This window comes from Sturnira hondurensis, unplaced genomic scaffold (assembly GCF_014824575.4).
Source record: "Sturnira hondurensis isolate 20B ecotype Veracruz unplaced genomic scaffold, ASM1482457v3 Scaffold0017436, whole genome shotgun sequence".
Classification (NCBI taxonomy): Eukaryota; Metazoa; Chordata; class Mammalia; order Chiroptera; family Phyllostomidae; genus Sturnira; species Sturnira hondurensis.
In genome coordinates, this window is record NW_028090067.1 from 15,844,342 (window position 1) to 15,863,902 (window position 19,561).

The 19,561-nt window shown below is 59.3% G+C and overlaps 1 protein-coding gene across 2 annotated transcripts; it reads right to left on the bottom strand.

The window, feature by feature from the left end:
• Positions 1-2,268: 2,268 nt before the first annotated feature.
• On the bottom strand, positions 2,269-18,462 carry PVALB (parvalbumin). 2 transcript variants are annotated; one of them, XM_037068030.1, is made up of 5 exons: positions 18,385-18,462; positions 16,097-16,164; positions 14,378-14,510; positions 13,025-13,134; positions 2,269-2,487 (listed from the first exon to the last, which is right to left on the bottom strand). In XM_037068030.1, exons 2-5 carry the CDS (start codon positions 16,155-16,157, stop codon positions 2,459-2,461), a joined length of 333 nt encoding a protein of 110 aa, XP_036923925.1. In that variant the 5' UTR covers positions 16,158-16,164; positions 18,385-18,462; the 3' UTR covers positions 2,269-2,458. The 2 variants fall into 2 exon arrangements, with proteins under 2 accessions (XP_036923925.1, XP_036923926.1); XM_037068031.1 differs by lacking the exon at positions 18,385-18,462 and adding an exon at positions 16,603-16,676.
• Between the last annotated feature and the right edge of the window lie 1,099 nt (positions 18,463-19,561).

Consider the following 19,561-nt stretch of genomic DNA (forward strand, 5'->3'; position numbering starts at 1 on the left):
AGATGTTGTAAAAGAATAAATAAAATTGAATTATTTTATTCTCTAACAGGGTAGTCCCTGGACAGTTTTAAGCAGGAGAATAACAGATGTGTTTGGAGAGATCCCTGGATCAGGACGGAGAGGGGGGTCAGAGACTGGCGAGGAGTGGGGAGGGGCGGCCGGGCACGGTGCCCACCAGCACCTCTCAGAGCCTGGCTGAAGCTGGGGCACGTCTGCCCAGGGGTGCAGGTCCCAGTCCGTTTAGGCGCCAAACCTGAGTTGCGAACTGTGGCCAGGGAAGCGCCTCAGCGGAAGAGATGCCTGAAGCCTCCACCGAGGCCTCAGTGGGCCTGGGGCCTGGCAGCCAAGGTGGGGGAGAGGGGATGGGGGAGGGGCAGGGCACGTGGAGAACCACGCGGGAGGCAGGAGGGGGAGGGCCTGGGGCGTGGCTGTGGGTGTCATTGTTGCTTGCCATCTCGCACCCTCTGACTACCCCACTGTTCTCCTCCCGCCCCCAAAGGTGCCCCCATCTTGTCCCGCCCAGGCTCCAGGTGCATTCTCTCCAGATCAGGGGCTCTGGACCCAGTGTCCTGTGTCCGCAGCAGCCCTGCTCTCAAACACGCGGGGCCGCTCGCTCCCGCCGCCCGGAGTCTGAACTGTGCGTGGGCTGTCACGTGGATGTGGGGCCAGGGGCCCTCAGGGTGCCCAGGCCAGCGTGGCAGCAGCTGTCACTATTGTCCTGACCTGCCTGTCCTTGCAGGCCCTGAACTGATTTCCAGGGGAGACGCTCTGGCTGCCCAGCCCCACCCGTCCTCAGTGTCCACAGTCCGGCCGTTAGACCCCACGTGAAACCTCCATCGACCCTGGCCCTGACAGCTGTTGCGAGCACACGTGTGCGGGCGGCCGGCCCTTCCCCTGCCTGCTGACACAGCCGTCTCCCGCAGACCGGTCTGCAGCCTCCTCCGCTGGCTGAGCCCCATCACCTCCTCTCTTCCTTCCCAGCTCCAGTCCCAGTCTCGTCCCAAGGCCCCTCCCAGGCCTGGGCTGCCTGCTGCCACCCGGGGAGGTAGCCTGACCCCTGACCCCTGACCCCTGAAGCTCTGGCCAGCTCTGGGCCTTGCCCTTCGTGAGCGCCTTCCCTGGCAGCCAGGCCAGGGCGACACCTGGGGAAGGCTCCCGGGCACCACTCTAGGTGGGGTCTGGGAACCGACCTGTGGGAGGGAGAACGCCACTGCTGCTCCCACCCCAGGCCCCGTGGGGACGAGCAGAGGCCACCCTGCGTGTTTGCCACCAAGCTGCTGTCCCCACCTCTGAGTTCTGGGGGGTCGTTCTCCCCAGCGCTCAGACCATGAACTTACAGTGTGAGCTATGCTGCCTGTCTCCATAGGTGGCACCCCCCAGAATGGGCCAGTTGGGGCCCTCATCTGTGACCAGTTCGGCGAGGGACACAGGCTCTGGAGGGGACTGTGCAGTGGAGTCCTGTCTCCATGCCTCACTCACGGTGCGATCCTGGGCAGACGTTTAACTTCCCTGTGCCCAGGTTTTCCCGTCTGTGCAGAGCAGACAATGATGCTACCACTTCACAGGGGGGTTGGACAGGTGGAATCATGGGAGGGCTCAGCACGGAGCAAGTGCTCAGCGAACATTAGCTACGGCATTAATGGGTCTAAGTTCGGGGCCTTCTGATGCAGTGAATGGGAAAGAGAGCTTTTTTATTTTTTATTTTTTACTGATTTTACTGAATGCACACCTGGAGCTGCTGAGGAAATCTTGCCGCCACAAGGAAAAGCAGTGCTCAGATGAGGGGAAGAAGGTTTGAATCCTGGTGGCATCTTCCAGTTCCTTGATCCAGCTCTTCCTGAAGACCTACCCTGGACTATTTGGGTACATAACCAATCCTTTGTTTTTTCCTTCCTTCTCTGCTTAAGTCACTTAGAGTTGGGTTTCTGTCATTTGTGCCAAAAGAGTTTTAATGGGTGTCCATCCATCCATCCATCCATCCACAGGTCCTAGCTCTGTGGGCTTAGACGCATCACTTCCTCTCTGAGGGTCTATAAACTGAGAGGTCCACCACTGACCTTAGGGGGTGGCGTCAAGGACTAACGGGCAACCCCTGTGGAGTGTGGGGCTTAGTAACAAATGCAGAGCGAGGCTCAGGAGATTTCTCTCCCACCCCATGTCTTTCTGCCTAAACCCCACCCCCAGCCCTGCACAGGTGTGTCTGGAAGCCCAAGGGGGGACCCATGCCCTCCCCCAACCCCTTGTCCTGGATCTTTCCGAGCAGCAGAGTCCAATTGGTACAGCCTTTATTGTTTCTCTAGCATTTTCCAGAAGAACGGTGTCATTCGAGGGCTAAAGGGGGGCAGCGGGGAGTAAAAAATAACATAAACAAACCAAACAGAAATGCAGGAGGGCAGCAAGGGAGCTGAGATCGGGGGTTCGGGGCGGAGAGGGGGAGACCTGGGGCGGTCAGGGCCGCTTAGCTCTCGGCCACCAGAGTGGAGAATTCTGCAAAAGAAAATGACAAAGAGGCGAGTCAGAGGCGGGCCCCACAGAAGAGACTGGTGCAGGCCCCTGCGTGGGGCTTGATCTTGGCTCTTGCACCTGCTGGGAAGTCCTGGCACGACGGGCCGAGGGAGTGCGGGAATGAATGAATAAATGGATGGATGGAAGTGGGAGACGGTGAGCCTTCCGTACCTTTACTTCATGATGTCACGCAGCCCACGAGTTGTTAACTGTAACTACAGTGATAACAGCCATGAGGATTTTCTGGAAGCTCATCACACGCCAGTCACTGTGATGAGCACTGTATACAATACCACCTTTGACCCTGACCTGACCCTATAACATATATTTTATCATTATTCCCATTCTGCAGATGAGGAAACTCAAGCTCAGGGGCCAACAGTCTTTACAAGTTCACGAGCAGCAGAGCCAGGCCTCAGACCCAGGTCTCAGACCCGTCGCCTTCCTTGGCCACCTGTCGAGCTGTCTCGCAGCTGCCCATCAGGGTCACCAGCAGAATCCAAGGAGACAGGCACTCACAGGCCTTGCCTTGCAATTTCTGACTTAGGAAAAGGAGGAGTCATTTTATTTGGTGGGAGGCGATTCTGGGGAGCAGCCAGATTTGAGAACCGCCGTGTGCTCTTCTTCCTCAGGGGAACACGGCAAGACCCGGAGGGCTCTGAGTGCAAGACATCTCCCTGCAGCTCAGAGGAGCCAGCGCACACAGCTGCTCATTTAGCACCCCGAGCACGCGGGAAACCGGGAGGTATCACCCCCATTTTACAGAAGGAAAAACTGAGGCCCAGAGAGGAAAAGAGACTGCAGAGCTGCTGGTCTTGTCGGCAGGAGAACAACATGCGGCAGAAAGTGATGAGGGTTGCCGGCCTTTCCTCAGAGCCTCAGGGCACCAAGGGCATTCTCGACTCAGGATCTTTGCACCTGCTGCTCACTCCACGGAGCACGCCCTTCAGACTTTCCCACGCCAGCCGCTCCTCGCCGCCTGGTCTCAGCCCACCTGTCACTGCCCCAGGGCCTTCTCTGACCGGCTGGTGGAAGCAGCAATGCTCTTAGGGAGCACCTTTTCTTATCACGGGCACAGCACTTGCCCCTCGATGTACTTCGGGGTATTTCTTGCGTATTCCTTTGTTGTCCGCCTCTCCCATTGGAACAGACAGCTCCTGACCCCACCTGTCTTCCCCACTTCTCCATCCTGCTCCCGGGCTCCTCCCCCCTGACGCTGAGGGGCCACATGTGTTTGTGAAAGGGTAAGGCGGGCACAGAGATGTCACTGTCGCAGGGAGAAGAGGGGTCTGGGTCTTCTCCTGTTGCTTCACCAAACCTTCAGGGGCAAGGTGGCTTCTGACAGAGTCCTGTACGCCGATGCAGGGTTCCCACGGGAAACAGCAGGTGGAGGGGCAGGACTGCAGGTAGGGGCTTCCAGGGCAGAAACGAGAGGGGTGTGGGAGAGACCCCGTGGCCAGCCTGGGCTCTAAGCCTGGCTCCGCTGCTGTGGGCGGTGTGACCTAGCCTCTCTGAGCCCCATCGCCATCACCTGGAAGGGGAAGAGAGTCATGGGGTGCCCAGGGGTCCTCGGCTGTGAGCTCCTGAGACCCTGCACATCCGTAAGGCAGGCGGTTCTTTTGAGGCGTCACCATCATTGGTGCTCTCTCTGACTGACATCGTCCACTTGTATAGAATTTGAACATTCTTTTTATTCAATGCCTATAGGGCCAGTGCTTTGCTTGTGTCCCCTTATTAAACTCTCACCGCTACCCCTCAGAAGAGAGGCTTTTGGCGGCATTCACAGATGGGAAACTGAGGCCCAAGGGTGCAGGAGCTGGGCCAAGATCACATGGCGAGCGCGATTCAAGCTGCACTCACAGGCTTCCTTCTGGACCCGGAGGTTCCCGACCTACTTCGACCCAGGTGCAGCGGGCCACCTCAAATATGGCCGCCCCCAGGACTCTGCCGGGTCAGCCCTTTTCCACTCCCTGCTCGGTTCCTAGCACTTTCTGGAATGGTCTAGTTTATGCACTTATTGTTATCAGTCTCCCCGGCTGAAACGGAAATGCCGGGAGGGCAAGGAGCCCTGTCTTGGTTCCCCACCCACTGAGCAACAGAACGGACCTGGCACATGGCGGGTGCTAATGAACAAATGCCAGATGGATGGATGGATGGACGGACAGATGGACAGACAGATGGACAGATGGATGGGTGGATGGCTCATGAGTCCTCCTTAGGGGTCAACAAGTACCAACCTACCTTATATAATTCTCACGCCAGCCCGGGGAGGGAAGTGGGGCGATCCCCACTTTACAGATGGGGAAATGGAGGCCCGAAGAGGGGAAGTGCCCAGGCCGTGGGGAAAGTGGGAGGCAGAGGCAGGACTTGGCCTGGGCTGCCACGGGTACGGCCCACGTGAGTGTGAAGAGACCGTTCTTGAAGGGCCAGCATCCCACTGGGGGGGACGCATGAACTCCCTCCAGCTCCAACCTGCCATTTAGTCTAGAAAACTGGCCCAGCCAGTGTGCCCTGACCTTGGGCACTGAGTTGCTGTGACCTGAGACAAAGGGGGCCAGATCTGTCTGCCAACACCAGCCCCTGGAAGACTGCCAAGAGGGGAATTAGGTCCTGACCATTTCCCGACCTGCACTGACCCTCTCTGACCCTCGCCCTAGAAATGACAGGTCAGTAAAATGCCCTTTACCACCTTCCTCTGCCAGTGCTGGGTCAGAGTGAAGGGCACCAAGGAGCACTGAGTGGTGGGAAGTCCAGCGTCTTGGAGTCTGACTATGGGAGAGATTGTGCAGCCCTGGGGTTTGTGAAAAGCCTCCAAGAAGACGTCCCTCTGCCCACTCCACGACCCACTTGGAAGCAGCTGGGATGTCTCGACAGCCACAGGCCCCGGCTCTCTGCAGAGAACCCAGGGTTCTAATTTTATCCTCCCAGAAGCCGGAGAAGGGCACTTTGCAGATGAAGGGAGGGCAGGGGTCACCTCTTCTGCTCAGTCTGCTCCTCCCTTAGGGCAGAGCCTTAGGAACCAGCCAATAACAAACAGCCCTCCCATCAAAAGAGGTCTCCTCCAAAGCAGCCCCAGGCCACCTTAGAAAAAGCAAATGAGCAAACATCCAAAGACCTTGTAAAGTCCCAGCCCGCTGATTCGGGGGCAGGATGCAGGGATGGGGGATGGGGGGTCAGGGGACGGGGTGACCCCTTGCCCCTTCAGGATGAAGACTCATTTTCCACTCTCCCACAGGCTTTGGAGCAAGGGAACTAGAAGTCGACGCCCAGTTCCCACTTCTTGCTTCTGTAACCTTGGACTTCACCTCATCGTGCCTCAGCTTTCCCATCCACAGAACGGCACTCCCGGGGCTGCTCAGAGGAGCCCACGGTAAAGCTCTGGTCGCAGGCCTGGCCCGAGGCCAGCACACCCAGCACTCGATTGCAGTTGCTATTGAGATGCTTCTGCAGCTCCAGCTCCCTTAACCACCAGCAGAAAGAACGCCGGGCTGCTGCCTGGTGTGGATTCTCCAGCGGCCATAGTCTTTGTTTCCCAGCCTTGCTGTTGTCCCCACCATTTCTTGTCCCTGCATGGCACCTGTGTACAACCTCCCAGCAACCCTGGAGCTGGGTCTGAATCTCGTTCCATCACGTCCTGGCTAGGTGGCTTTTGGTCACTACTTTCCTCTCTGATCCTCAGCTCTCACATCTGTAAAGTGGGTGTGATAACGCCCACTCACGTGGCGGTTGGGAAGCCCACTGGAGCAAATACAGAAAGGGCCTGGCACACGCTGGGCGTGGTCTAGCGTGTCAGGCCACGCCTCCCTTGGAGCTCAGGGCAACAGACATAGGCGGGAGCTCTGAAATAACAACAGAAACAGACCCCCAGGTCCTGACACTAAGACGAGAAAGATGTGAAGTGACAGAGGGCACAGGAAGCCTCAAGAGCAAGCGGCTGACCTGGCAGGAGTTTCTGACACTGCGCGTCCCATCTGGGTTAGGACCCCAGCCCCAGCATGCCCACCCACCCACGCAGCCTCTGACCCCCCCGCTCCACAGCTGCGCAGTGGGGGCCTGGAGTATCCCTTCACAGGGCGGGTGAGGGCTGCGTGAGAGGCGCCCCGTGCGGCGGCGCCTGGCACAGCCACAGGGCAACGAAGCCGATCTTACTGCTGAGGGAGAGTGTCTGCGGCAGGTCCAGAGGCTCTCCTCCCATCCCCCTGCACGTCAGCACTGCCTTCGCCACAGAAGCTCCCCACCCCCAACCCCACCCCAAGGCCCCTGGGGCCAGCTCGCTGGGCTGTTCACCGTCCCATCACAAAGAGACAGGGGCAGGGTTGCGGAGCTCGGCCGCAGACACTGGGTCAGAGGCTGGCAGGACTCAGTCCTGTCCTTCCCCTTAGGAAACTGCAGTCAGCTAAGTAGGTCTGTCCCGGAGCTGGGTGCTGTGGGGCCTGGACAAATTTAGAAGTCATTGACAGATGAGACCAGCACACGCTGACAGCCCCGGGTGAAACCGAGACGGACATTGAGTCAGCTCCTGGAAGGCTCTTCCCTTCCCTCTGTCGTGGGGACCAGGACGAAGGCGCCGACCTCCTGGTTTATCACCTCGCCTCTAAATAGCTCCCCGGCCGGGTCCCTTACAAACTGCTATGGCAAACAGAGATCGCTTTCCAAACCCAGGAGAATGGGGAGGCAGGGCCAGCCGGGGTCATGCCAGATGGGCTGCAAGGAGACTCTGTGAACAGTTCGGGGGGCCCAGGCTGTGTGGGTCACTGCCCCGTGTGCCATCCCAGGTCATCCTCGCCTGCGCTCTTATCCCCATTTTATTTACAGGGAAACCGAGGCTGGGAGTCCCATAGCCAAGGAGATTCTAACTCAGGTGTGGCCCAGGCCGGGGTGCGTCTGGGCCTCCGAGGCTGCAGTTGCACAGCCCGGGGTACTGACTCCAGCCGGGAGCCACGGGGCGGGGCAGGCAGCGGTCTTGCATTCCTGCTCCTGGTTGCAGAGGCGTGGTTAGTGAGGAGTGCTTTTCCTCTTCCTCCCCCAAGTCCCATCGAGTGCAGCATGAGGCCAGCCTTAGGGAGGTCCACGCAGGAATGGAAGCCAGCGTCTTGCTAAGCACAGGGACCATTTTATAACTCGAACATATCAACTCAGCCTGGAGGCGGGAGGGGTAGAGTCAGGAGACCCGATTCCCTTCGACCAGGGATCTGCCCCAGGACTTTGAAACATCCTGTCTGCCAGGCCTCGGTTTCCACATCTCTCAGTGTGGCTCACAGACCTGGTCGGGCTGCTTGAGGATGCACTGAGACAGGACGAAACGTGCGCCCATCAGGACTGCAGGCGGGCCCTGATGGGCACTTCCCACCTGGCTGGGAAATCCAACCCCAGCGGGACTGAAGGGCTGGAATTACAGGAGGTGGCAGAGGGAGGCACGTGGGGGAGGACTCCTTCCATCTGTCTCGCTTCCCTTCTGTCTTGGACTCTATTTCGTCTCCTTTGAGGACTGGGATTCCACTATTTCCAGAGGGTTTCGAGGTAGCTTCCAAGACAAAGCATCCCCATAAAACAGGAGAAAGGAATCGTTTCCGGAACACTCCCTCCGGTCCAGGTACAACTCTCTGAGGCGGGTCGGTTTATCCCTGCCGGCTGTAGTTGGGATTCTCCCTGACGGCAGGTGTTGCGGCCAGAGCTTCCTGCCTCACTCCCACCTCCCCTGTGAAATAGGCTCCTCCAAGATGAAAGAGAGCGGATTTTGCCAGGAGGAAGCAGAATAGACAAATGCCTGGAGGAACGTGAAGGTGCAGACTGCGGAGATTAGGCGATCATTACGACTACATTTTTTAGCAACAGAAGCAAAAAGCAAACCACAGCCTCTTGGGTTACACAGGCCAGAAGCGTAGGAGACGGGATGGGGTTTCAGGGAAATGCAGCCACGATGTGGTGCGAGCGCAGGTGTGTGGATGGGAACGCAAGGTTCAGCTAGGGCCTGGTGGGAGGAGCCAGACCCTGGAAGTCAGAGTGGCAACGTCTGGATAGCTTGGGCCCCCCCGGCTGATGGCTGCCCCCTTCCCTGAGCCTCATCCTCTTGTCTCATGCAGCCCTGGGGGCTGATGGAGCTGGAAGAGCGAAGGCCCGTGTGCCAACTCCAGGGCCCAGAAGTGCCACGTGGACGGCCACTGCTGCTGCTGGCCACCTGACTGACGTTCCGTGTGGCAGGCACTGGGTGTGGAGAAGCCGGGCTGGGGACCCACACCCTTGGGGGAGGCAGGGTGACAGAGGGTCCTGGTTAGACCAGCCTTGCCCCCGAGGGGCCCTGGCCACAGCACGGTCAGCACCTCTGCTTCCTCGTTTGTGAGACAGGAAGAGGAATGAATGGTGCCTACTTTCTAGGGTTGCGTGAGCCTGTGGTTCTCCAAGTGCGGTCCCCGGGGTATCGGTGCCACCCAGGGACTTGGCAGAACTGCGGCTTGTGGGCTCCCCACCCAGACCCAAGGAATCAGAAGCCTTGGGGACAGGGCACCCCCTGCTGTGTCACACTAAATGCTCCAGATGACTCTAACTCTTGACCCCCGGTAGCTCAGGACGAGAACTCGAGAAGGACGCTGCCCCTTACTGTCATCACCAGCTTTTTGTGCCTGGAATTTGCAACTGCGGCTGGGTTTGGGGGCAGCTTCCACCTCCATCCAGCTTCTTCTCTGCCCCAAATGCCCCCTTTACCAGCCCTGCGCTTGGGTCACCTTCAAGAATCAATTGACCACATCCATAAAAGTCTGAGATTCCTGGAACTAGTTGCCCAGAGACGGGAATGCAAAGCGTTGTTATTAGAACTTTGTTGTTTGGTTCCCTCCCTTCAAGCTGGGATTCTGAGGAACGTGGTGAATGTCACTCAGGAGGGCAAACAGTGAGGGAGACCAAGGCAGGCCGGCCTTGCGCCTAGAACCCTCTGCACCTGCCACACCCAAGCCCCCAGCCTCAGCTGGCTGACCTCTCGTAACACACCACACTTCCTCGCCACTGCAGCCCAGAGCTGGACACATGCCCACTCACTCATTCGTTCATTCAACTAACTCCTCTCGTGCCCGTACTAGGTACCAGGCCCTTTCCTAGGTGCTGGTCAGAAAGGAAGAAAGCAAAGGTCCTGCCCTCCTGGGCTGGCATGCCAGTGGGGGAGACAGAAGCAAACGAGAGTTGATAAACACAGCACCTTATGGTGGAAGCTCATTACACCCTGAATGGGTGGGTGAGGCAGGTGCCACATACATGTGCTTAAGATCCAGACAGACCTGAACTTAGACCTTGACCTTGTCTCTTCCTAGGTGTAAAAGTTTGGGCACTCAGCCTCCCTGAGCCTCAGTGTCCTTATCCATAAACAGGGGTAATAACACCTCACGGAGATTCGGGAAGATTCATTGAGTAAAATGCTCAGCACTGACTGGCACGCAGCAAGGGCTCCACGAGGGTAAACATCACCGTGACCGTGACTCAAGGGGGCACAGCCGAGCCTGAGAGCCGAGCTTGAGAGCCGAGCTGGGCCTCTTCTAGAAGCTTGTTCACTGCGATGGCCACGGAGTCCCCGGGGCTGGAAGGGACCCCACGTTCCGTGACTTGCCCCGGGGCCCACCAGGAGTGGAAAGTATCCTCCTCCTGCACGTGGAAGGGCGCAGACCCGGCCACCTTTGGAGGGAGCAGGCAGCAGGGCAGAGTCCCTGGAACAGAGCCTCCCGGGCCCCCTGCAGTGGCTCTGCCTCCCATCCCATCCGCCTCCAGAAAAAGTGCTGTGTTGGGGGGCGAAGTCGGAGGGGGGGTAGGCATCTCTACCATTCAGCCACAGAAGCAGGCCGCCGCCTTGATGCCTCGCTGCCTCGGGTGATCTGCTCTCTCTTGACCCATTTCCTCTCTTGCCTCCGCCGCCCTGCTGCGCTCTGCCTTGCCCCCCAGACCTTTGCCAGGTGGGCCTGAGCCCGCAAGGTGATGAGACAGACCTGGGTTTGAATCCATTGTCACCTTGGGTACAGGAGCTGCTCTCTCTGCATCTAGACTCGTGTCCTCGGTCAGCTCAAGGTTAAATGAGGTGAGATTTGTGCAGACCCCAGCACAGGGCTGGGCACACATCACACACCCCGATAACACTTCTCCGGGCAAACTCCACCCTGGGTAAATCAATCATCTTGCCTCATGGTGCACATGCCCTAGACTCTCCAGCCTCCGTGCCTTTGCTGGCACCAACACCTTGCCTGGCCTCCCTGCCCAGAGCCTCCAGACTTGCCCGAGGACTCTCCCTCTCCACCGTGCTCGCCCGAACCTCCCAGCCTCTGCCTGGTGTTACCTGTGCCCCGTGAGCACACACACAGAGCCGTCAGCAACATGCAGATAGAAGGGAAAGATTATCTATCTCAGCACCGTTCGCTGAGCACTTACTATGTGCTGGGCACTGCCCTCTGCACTCCCAGGCATCATGCCACAGATGCCTCACAAGATCCTGGTGAGGTATATTGTACCCAGTTTACAGGTGGAGAAACTGAGGCTCAGGCTCACTGAACTGCTGCTCAGGGGCACCAAGCCAGGAAATGGCGCCTCTGGCAGCTGGGCCTCGTTCACCGAGACCTCCCCCACTGAGCGGCCCAGGGTTGCTCCCAGGAAGCAAAGTGAGCTCTTTGAGATCGCAGGGGGGAGCGAGGGAGGGAGAGGAGCAGGGAAGCAGGCCAGGGTCTGGCCTGGTTTTTCTTCATCATTTGGGTTGGTGAGCAGCCAGCCATGAGGGCCCCGCCTGGGGCTTCTGAACTGTGGCATATTGGCCGCAAATAAAACTGGGAGGCAGGTCTGGAGGCCCAGGGGTGGGGTCATGGCGGGACTCCAGACTGGGGGGGGGGGTGGCTCTGTGAGGATGGGGATGTGGGGGAGATGGGCCACTCACTGGGTCGCCAGGACCAGCCACCGGTGTCTCTCCCGCACCCTCCACTCCGGGCCCTCTAAACCCCTCCTTCCTTTGCACCACGGAAAGGGCAGCTGCCATTGGGGCCGGGCAGCCGCCGCGTCTGACCTTGCTAGAGGTCCTCTATTCTTGTTTCTGACATAAAACTTTAATAAACTACATCTACGTTGAGCATCCCTGTACCTTTCCCAAGGCGGTTTCTGTCTATTGCCACTTGATTTTCACAACGAGCCCGAGTAGTTCTTAGGGTAAAACCGTGCATCCCGTTTGTCTGGCGAGGGCACCTAAGTGTGGCTGAGGTCATGGCTGGTGAAGGGCAGAGAGGAAGCAGAGCGTGGGGGGCTGAGCCTGACACCCAGGCCACAGACGTTTATCGAGTGCCTGCTTTGGGTGGGGTATGGGCTGGACCCTGGGGGCGAAAGGACGGCACCATTAACAAACACAGTGGGGCACCGACTGTGGCCGGGCACTGTTCTAAGCACTTCACACACCGACCCATCTAATCCTCACGACAGTTCTATGAGATAAGGACTATCATTACCCTCAGTTCAGAGATGAGAAAACCGAGGCCCAGAGGCGTTACTTGAATTGCCCAAAGTCACACAGCTAGAAAGTGGCAGAGTTGGGATTGGATCCCAGAAAGCCTGGACCTAGAGGCCAAGCACCCGCACGCCGTTGTCACTTAGACTGGCAGAAAAGATTCTTAGGGGGGCAGCTGCCGCACAGCATGTTGGGGAGAGTTATTCAGACCTGGTTCAAATCCCTGGCCCACCACTGACGTCCTGGCTCTTTGAACAGGTGAAGGCACCTCACGCTCTGTTTGCCCACCTGCAGAACGGGGCTGACTCCCAAGGATGCTGGGATGCTCCGAAAGAGAACAGCCCGAATGTGCTCGGTGAACGTGGGTTAGGTCTGGCTGGGGAAGGATGTGAGATGCCGGACCACCACCCCTCGGCTGCTCAGAAGGCAAAGCTCAACAAGCAAGATATTCCATTTCCTCGTTCCCAGCCAGTCCCTGGCAGGCAGTTTTTCCTGGCTCCCCTTCAATGCTGGACCGCCCTACACGAGTGAAGCCAGACACAGGCTGGAGACTTGAAGTTACAGGACACCCGGACAAGATGCGGGGAGGATAGGAGATAAGGAATTTCCATCCCTGGAATCTGAGAACGTGAGAGCCGAGGCCGGCAGGGCCCTTGGGGATCAGTTGGCCCCATCTGCTCGGGTTTCAGATGGGAGACTGAGGCCCAGAGAAGGAGAGAGAACAGCCAGGGTCACACAGCCCCTTTGGGCAGAGCAGGGATCAGAACCCAGGTAAAAGTGTTGGCAAAGTTCAGGGAAAATCCCAAATTCTCCTGGATTCTCTCCCTACAAGGTAGGGAGGGGAAAAAAGATTGTTCAAATGTAGAAAAAAAGAAACCCCAGGTTTTGTTGGCCTGGCTTGCAGAGCAGAGCTCTCGGATCCGACAGGCTGCCTCTTCTCATCTGGTCTTGGGAGCTGGCTGGCCGGCCTCTCCCTTTCCCACGATGGACCGAGCTCTGCGCTTCAAATCCAAATGTCCGGAGACCCACAGTGTACCCAGGCCCCCCGTTGTGGCTACTCACCGTCCACCCCAATCTTGCCGTCCCCATCCTTGTCCCCAGCGGCCAGCAGCGTCTTGGTTTCTTTAGCAGACAGGTCCCTGGCATCTGCAGAGAAGCCCTTCAGAATGGATCTGGGAAGAAAAGCCAAGGAGGGAGCCAGGTCAAGGGCACCTTGCAGGAACACTGTGCAGACGGTGGGCTGGCGTCTGAGCGGGCAAAGGAGGCAGTGGGGGCCGCAGCACGCAGCGGGTGGGCATGTGCTGGGACCGGGCCGGGCAGCCAGGACTGTGGTCGGCCCCTCCTAGGTGGGTGAGTGGGAAGGACAGGCTGTCCTCAGCTGAGGGCCGACCTCGCCTTGTCTACAGGCAGGACACCTGCAACTGCTTTTTATTCAGCCAGCGCAACCAACACAAAAGTATCTTCTCTGTGCCGGGGCCATGCTGGAAACAGGGGGTGTGGGGAAATAGAGATGACCTGGGAGGCCACCAGAAAACGTGGGGGGCAGGAGCAAACTCTGGGAGGGAGACCACGCAGGGGCATGGCTGCAGCAATGGAAGCAGAAGGAAGCAGAGCAGAGCTCTCCCGGGAGGCATCCAGGACACCTGGGGCGAGGGGAAGAACGCCTGGAGGACAGGGAGAAGTCAGCCTGAGTGTGTGCATGCACACGCATGGGCACACAGGGCACGGGTGGACAGGAGGAGAAGGTTGTAGACAAAGGGTGTCCTTGTGGGATGGTTTGCGGTGAGGACAGGTGGATGGGGATGAAAGGCTCCCCTCCATCCCCACCCCCTTCACTTTCTGACAAAATCCAGGGCAGCCTTGGCCAGAGAGCGACACAGGCCCAGCCGGTTGGTAGACACAGGCCAGGGGCCGAGAGGGTGCTGCGGGGGCTTCCTCTGCTGGCACCACCCTGCATTTCCCTGGTGACCTTCCCCTCCTTTGCTTTGCCCCCTGGACCCCCGAGCCCCTAAGGCTGGTGACTCGACCCTAGTGCACCCAGGAGCTGCCTTGGCCTCGCTGATATGGGGGTGGGTGGGGGCGCAGTGGGGGGGGGCGGTCTCAGGGTGGCAGGAGGTGCCTGGCAGGCAAATGAAAATCGGTGAACTACTCAAGCTGGGCTCTCTGTCTTGCCTATGGTGTTAGGTAGAGAAAAATGGCCTTTTGAATTGTATTAAATTATTAAGTAGCATCATTCCATTAACAATATTAAGTAGCTATAATTTAACCCAGTTAGTTGCACTTTCTGCTGAGGATTTCACTCCTCCGGAAGCAACAGGGGTCTGTGAAGGGGGCGGAGGGAAGGGCTGAGGGAGTCCCAACCCTCGTCCCCTCCCCGAGCCCCAGGCCGAGCAGCCCCTGCCAGCCTCAGTTTACCCCAGCTCCTCCTCCTCGATGAAGCCGCTCTGGTCCTTATCCAGGATGTGGAACACCTTCTTCACGTCCTCCGCGCTCTTCTTCTTCAGGCCCACCATCTGGAAGAACTTCTTGTGGTCGAAGGACTCGGCGGCTGCGGGGGCAGAGAGGAGCGGGTGGACATGCCCACAGAGAAGGACAGGGGGGAAGGGGGCGGGGAGGCTGTCCCAGAACTCGTGGACCGAGTCCTCCTTGCCGCCTCCATGGGAGGGGCTGCTTTGCCAAGGTCGCCTAGTGGAGGTGGGAGCGGCGAGCTGCACCGGGGCCTCCCTGGCCCCCAAGCCTGCCCTCCGCTTTCACCACCAGCCCCTTGGCTGAGGGTGGGGACAGCCTTTGAAGGCAGAGAGGGTCCCTGGTTTTCAGGAAGCCTCTTAGGGGGTGATTGCGTGGGAGTGGGCAGGGGAAGTGGAGGGATGTGCACATGGTGTGTGCATTGGGGGCCAGGGTGGGGGCAGGGCAAAGGGTGGGGGGCGAGGCACCCCTTTTTCTTAGCCACAGATTGAGTTGCTAGGAAATCAACACAGAGAGGGCAGGTTTCTCTCAAGGTCACACACACGAGGGGGAGGGGAGGGCCAAAAGTCCAGGCTCTGCTGTGGAAAGCAGTTCTGGTGGGAGTTTTGAGGTGGGGTTGGGGCTGGGTTAGAAGGCTCCCTCGGAACTCCCAGTTAAGGTTCTATCTGGAGGGAGCAAGGTGCGTGGTGGAGAAGGGGTGGGTTATGTCAGTGCCCTGGGAGGGTGGCTTCCCCCAGCTTCTTCATGCTCAGGGGAGAAGGCACTGAGCAGAGAGGAAAGGGGGTCCCCCTTCCCAGCTTTCCAGGTGGGAGCTGAACTCCTCTTTAAGAAACTGGGGAAACGCTCAGTGTGAGGTGGAGTAACCTGTGTGGGGGAGGGGTCCCGTTAAGAGTCCCGTTCTCTTCCCTTCGCCCAGGGCTAGCTCGAGGGTGGGGGACCCGGACCTACTTCGGAGATCCCCGGTGCTTGCTAGGTGACCTTGGGCAGGTTTCAGACCCACTCCTCGCCTCGGTTTCCCCTATCTGGGCGATGGGAGGGAGACCGGAGGCCGCTAAGCTCTCCGGTCCTGGGCGGCTCAGAAAGGTGAGCCAGCCCGCTTCCCTCCGGGGCAGCCGAAGGAGGCTGGAAGTTGCAAGCGCTGAGGATGCTCAGACAGGGCTGGGCAGAGCAGGGCGTCAGCTTCCGAAAGTCACCTCACTCTGGGGTTGTTGGAAGGGGGCTCTGAGCCCCCGGAGTGGGGGGTTCAGACAGTGGTGGGGACAGCCCTGACCACCAAGGGGTGAGATGAGACCTGTCCAGAATGGGTCAGAGAGAGGGCTTAAGTGCCTGCAGCCCCTTCCACGTGCCTTAAAGGGGAAGTCCAGAGCGCACACAAGGACCCCAAGGACCCGAAGGTCCTGTCTTCCCCCGGGTCTTCACCCTTGGTTCGGGACCCCAGTCCTTGTAGCCGGACATCCAGCCTGTGGTGCCGGCAAGTTTTCGGTTTCTGGGGCAGGGTGCCGGGCCTCCCCACCCGATCCGAGCCCCTCCCGGACTTTGGGAAATGCTGAGGACCCCTACTCCCTGCCCCGCTGGCGCCGACCGGATGCACGGGCAGAGGGGCGCGGGGGCACGGGGCCCGGGCGGTGGGTGAGGGTAGAGGGCTGGGGAGAGGAGCGCGCTGCTCACCGGCAAAGGCCCCCACCGCCTTCTTGATGTCCTCAATGCTGAGCAAGTCTGTCATCGACATCCTGCAACTGTTTGAGCGGGCAGAGCAAGTGCGAAAAGATTAAAAAGTGCCTTTCTCATCATTTCTGCTCATATGACCGGCGCTGCAGTGCTGCGCGCCGGGCGCACGCGGGCCGGCCTGGCTCAGAGCCAGGGGGCGCCGGGCTGGGCGCACAGCCAGAGCAGCTCCGTCTGCCCCGCGTCCCACAGCCGCCCCCACTGGGGGTCTTCGCCATCCCGAGGGCTGCGGCCAGGGCGCCGGGGGAGGGGGTGGCCTCAGGGCTTTATGGGGCTCCCGCGTCACCAGCCGGGCCTGGAGGGTTCGCCTGCAGCCAAGGGCACGCAGTAGGGCAGTAAGGTCGGTGCACCTCGGAGGGTGTCCCACGGCTTCGGGGAGGATAAGGCTGGGCAGGGGCCAGACCTTCACCTTCCTGGGGCCCCTGGTCCTGCTGCCACTCTGCTCCTACCTCAGCCTCCGCGCTGTCTGTCCTGGATGCAAATTTTATGCTGCAAAATCTGAGCGCTGAGGTCTGGAAACCTGACCCACTGGGACGCTGAGTGGGGGTGGCACAGGTGGGCGGGCACTCCTTGGGCTCCATGCTGGTGCCCATCCAGCATCTGGTCAGGGATGCGCCTACCAAAACCTAATTTTTTCTAGTTTGACTTTTCAAAGAACCCTTCTCAGACTCCTAAACTACTTACTTTCCCGGTCTCCTGGCCACGGGGCAGAGCTCAGGTCCAGACTCCCAGTGTCCCCACTAATTTTGGAGGAGGGTAGGATGGGACAGGCCACTTGGAATCCAGGCACCCTCTCCTGTCTTGGAGACCAAAGGGCCCAGGTTTGGGGAGAGGGTGGCACCTTCAGACCACGCTTTCCAGATGACCTAAGCAGGTCGATGGCCTGAGCGTCATCTCTGGGGAGGTGACACTTCCTCATCTGTAGGCAGCCAGAAACCAGTTGCATTCTTTCCCACGGCCTCCCAGGGCTGCCTCTGGAGTGTGTGGAGCATTGGGCAGGGAGGTGGGGGTGCCTGGGTTCCTGATCTGGGGCTTCACTAAGTCGCTGTGTGACCTTGGGTTGTGGCCGCCACCCTCTCTGGGCTTCTGTCTGTCTCCGTCGCTTTGACGGTGTTGGTGGTCCCTTGGAAGAGGTGTGGGCAGCTGGGAGGGGCCGAGACTGGTGGCCCTTGGTGGGCAGGGTGGGTGGGGGCAGAACTGCCCAGCAACCCAGTAGCTCAAGTTCCTTCATGCTCACTGTCAACACCAGCTCCCTCAGCTCTGCCCTGGACGGCTGCCCTTCCCAGAAACCCTAGTATGCTGCTGGCTCTGGCTGTCCCCCTCCTTGTGAGTCAGCTCCTTCAGGCAACAGCTTGTCATCTGGCTTCCAGGGTACCCAGGCTGCAGCTCCGGACCTGGTCTTCGGTGGGAGGACTCTGCCGGACCCCTCGGCTGCCCTGCGCCCCCTGCCCGGGCCAGGCTGCTAACTTGGACATGCTGGACTTCTGTGTCACTTCGTCACTACCCCGGCTCAGCTCATTGCCAAGGCCTCGTCGGAAGAACCTGTTTCCTGGCTGAAGGACCCTTAGTTACACTGGTAGGGAGACTGAGGCCACACAGAGCCAGTGAGTAGCCTAAGCACTCTCAGAGAGTCAATGGCCAGGAGAGGCCCACTCCCAGGGCTGCTGACTGGAGCTCAGCGACTCCTCCGAGGGGCTCCTCCCCAGCGCCCGGGACCCAGCCCTCTGACGTCTCACACCCACACAGCTGAGTCCCCAGACTCCGGGCCCTGTGGCGAAGGCTCCACGGAGGCCCATCCCTGTCCTCCCCCCTCTGCCCGCCTTGCTGCAGACACCTCCCATCGACTTGGCACCCTCTCTGGGCTGAAGTCCACCCACCCCGGCACCCAATGACGTCATTTCAGCCCGTCCACCTCCCACACCCCTTCCTCCTGCCCACTCTGCCCACTGACCAGTCCACAGAAGTCTGGCTCCACCCCTCCGGTTTCACAGGTGGGAAACCTGAGGCCCAGGCAGGTGGAAGAACGTGCCGCAGGCCACACCCGGAGGCAGGGCGGCCACCCCAGGAGCTCATGCTCCGGGGCCTGGGCTCCCCAGCTGCCTCCTGTTCAGCACCCCACACCCCAGCCCCCAGTCACTGGAGGGAAGGGAGAGATGGCAGTCCCTTCCGGCTGGCCTCTTCCCACTGTACCCCTCCTCCATCCTCTTCCAACCTCAGTAGCTGCCACTCACCTTGGTGGGGGTGGGGGGCTGGAACCTGCAGTCAGAGGCTGGGCTGGTGGGAGGTCCTGTGGGGAAGTGTGTCTGGTGGTGGGATAGCCACCTATATAGGCTTCTGCTCTGGCTATTTTGGGAGGTGTCGCTCCCCCCAGCCTTCAGCCCCCTCCCCTTCCGGTGTCAGGTACTTCCCAACGTGGTGCTGGGTGTCTGTATCACATTCGGTATCCCTGGGCCCATCGAGCTGGGCCTATTAATAACGCTGGCCCTGCCTCCCTCACCACCCAAGATTGAGGCTCAGGCCAGGCTCTCCTCTTCCACGAAGCCTTCCATGACCGCTTTAGGTGGCAGCAATGTTTCTGTCCTCCAAAATCCTGCAAGGAAAGGAAGAGAGAGGCTAGCAAAGGGATGGAACAGGAATTGTCTCCCGTGCATAGGCCGCAGGCTGGGTTCCTGCACACATGTCATCTCACTCAGGTTGGCCTCACGGTGCAGGCCCGTGCCTGTGCGAGGATGAGGGACAGAGCGCAAAGGCATTAGGTGGCAGGACTCACTACCCAAAGCCGTGGCCCTGGAGCAGCCGTGGCCCATCACTTTCAGGAGGGGCTCGAGTGTCGGGCGGGAAGGCACCATCCACGTGTTCTCTCACAAGTCTCTTCCTCTCTTTGCATCTCGGCCTCCCATCTGTGAAATGAGCTCAATCAGGGGCCAACTTTACTCTATGGATGGGCTTTGGGGGCTACGAACCCCGTGAAATGTGCAAGAAGTTGTGTGCAAGGGCGCTTTTGTGGGGCAAAGGCCCACAGCTTTCATGAGACTCACAAAGGGAACTCTGGTGCGGTCTGCCCTGCACTGGAGGCGACCACCCAATGGGCGCCTTCTGAAAAGCATGAATGAATGAATGAACTTCATGGATATTTATTATGAACATCGCAAGCGGTTCCTCTCTTCATCCCCAACCTGAAAAAGAATCCCCAGGGTGCTAACATCGTCAACAGTCAAGTCCGATTCTTGACCTGGACACAAGGAGGGAAGCTACACAAGCCCTTCATTGACTGCTGGCTCCAGGGGTGGGGAGAGCAGCAGGCAGCCTGGAAGGGGAAGCCCGTGTAGAGCCTGGGTGAGCTGGGGTCTGGGCGAGGGTGGTGAAGACGGGGAGGAGTGTGCAGCCTGGGTGAGCTGGGGTCTGGGA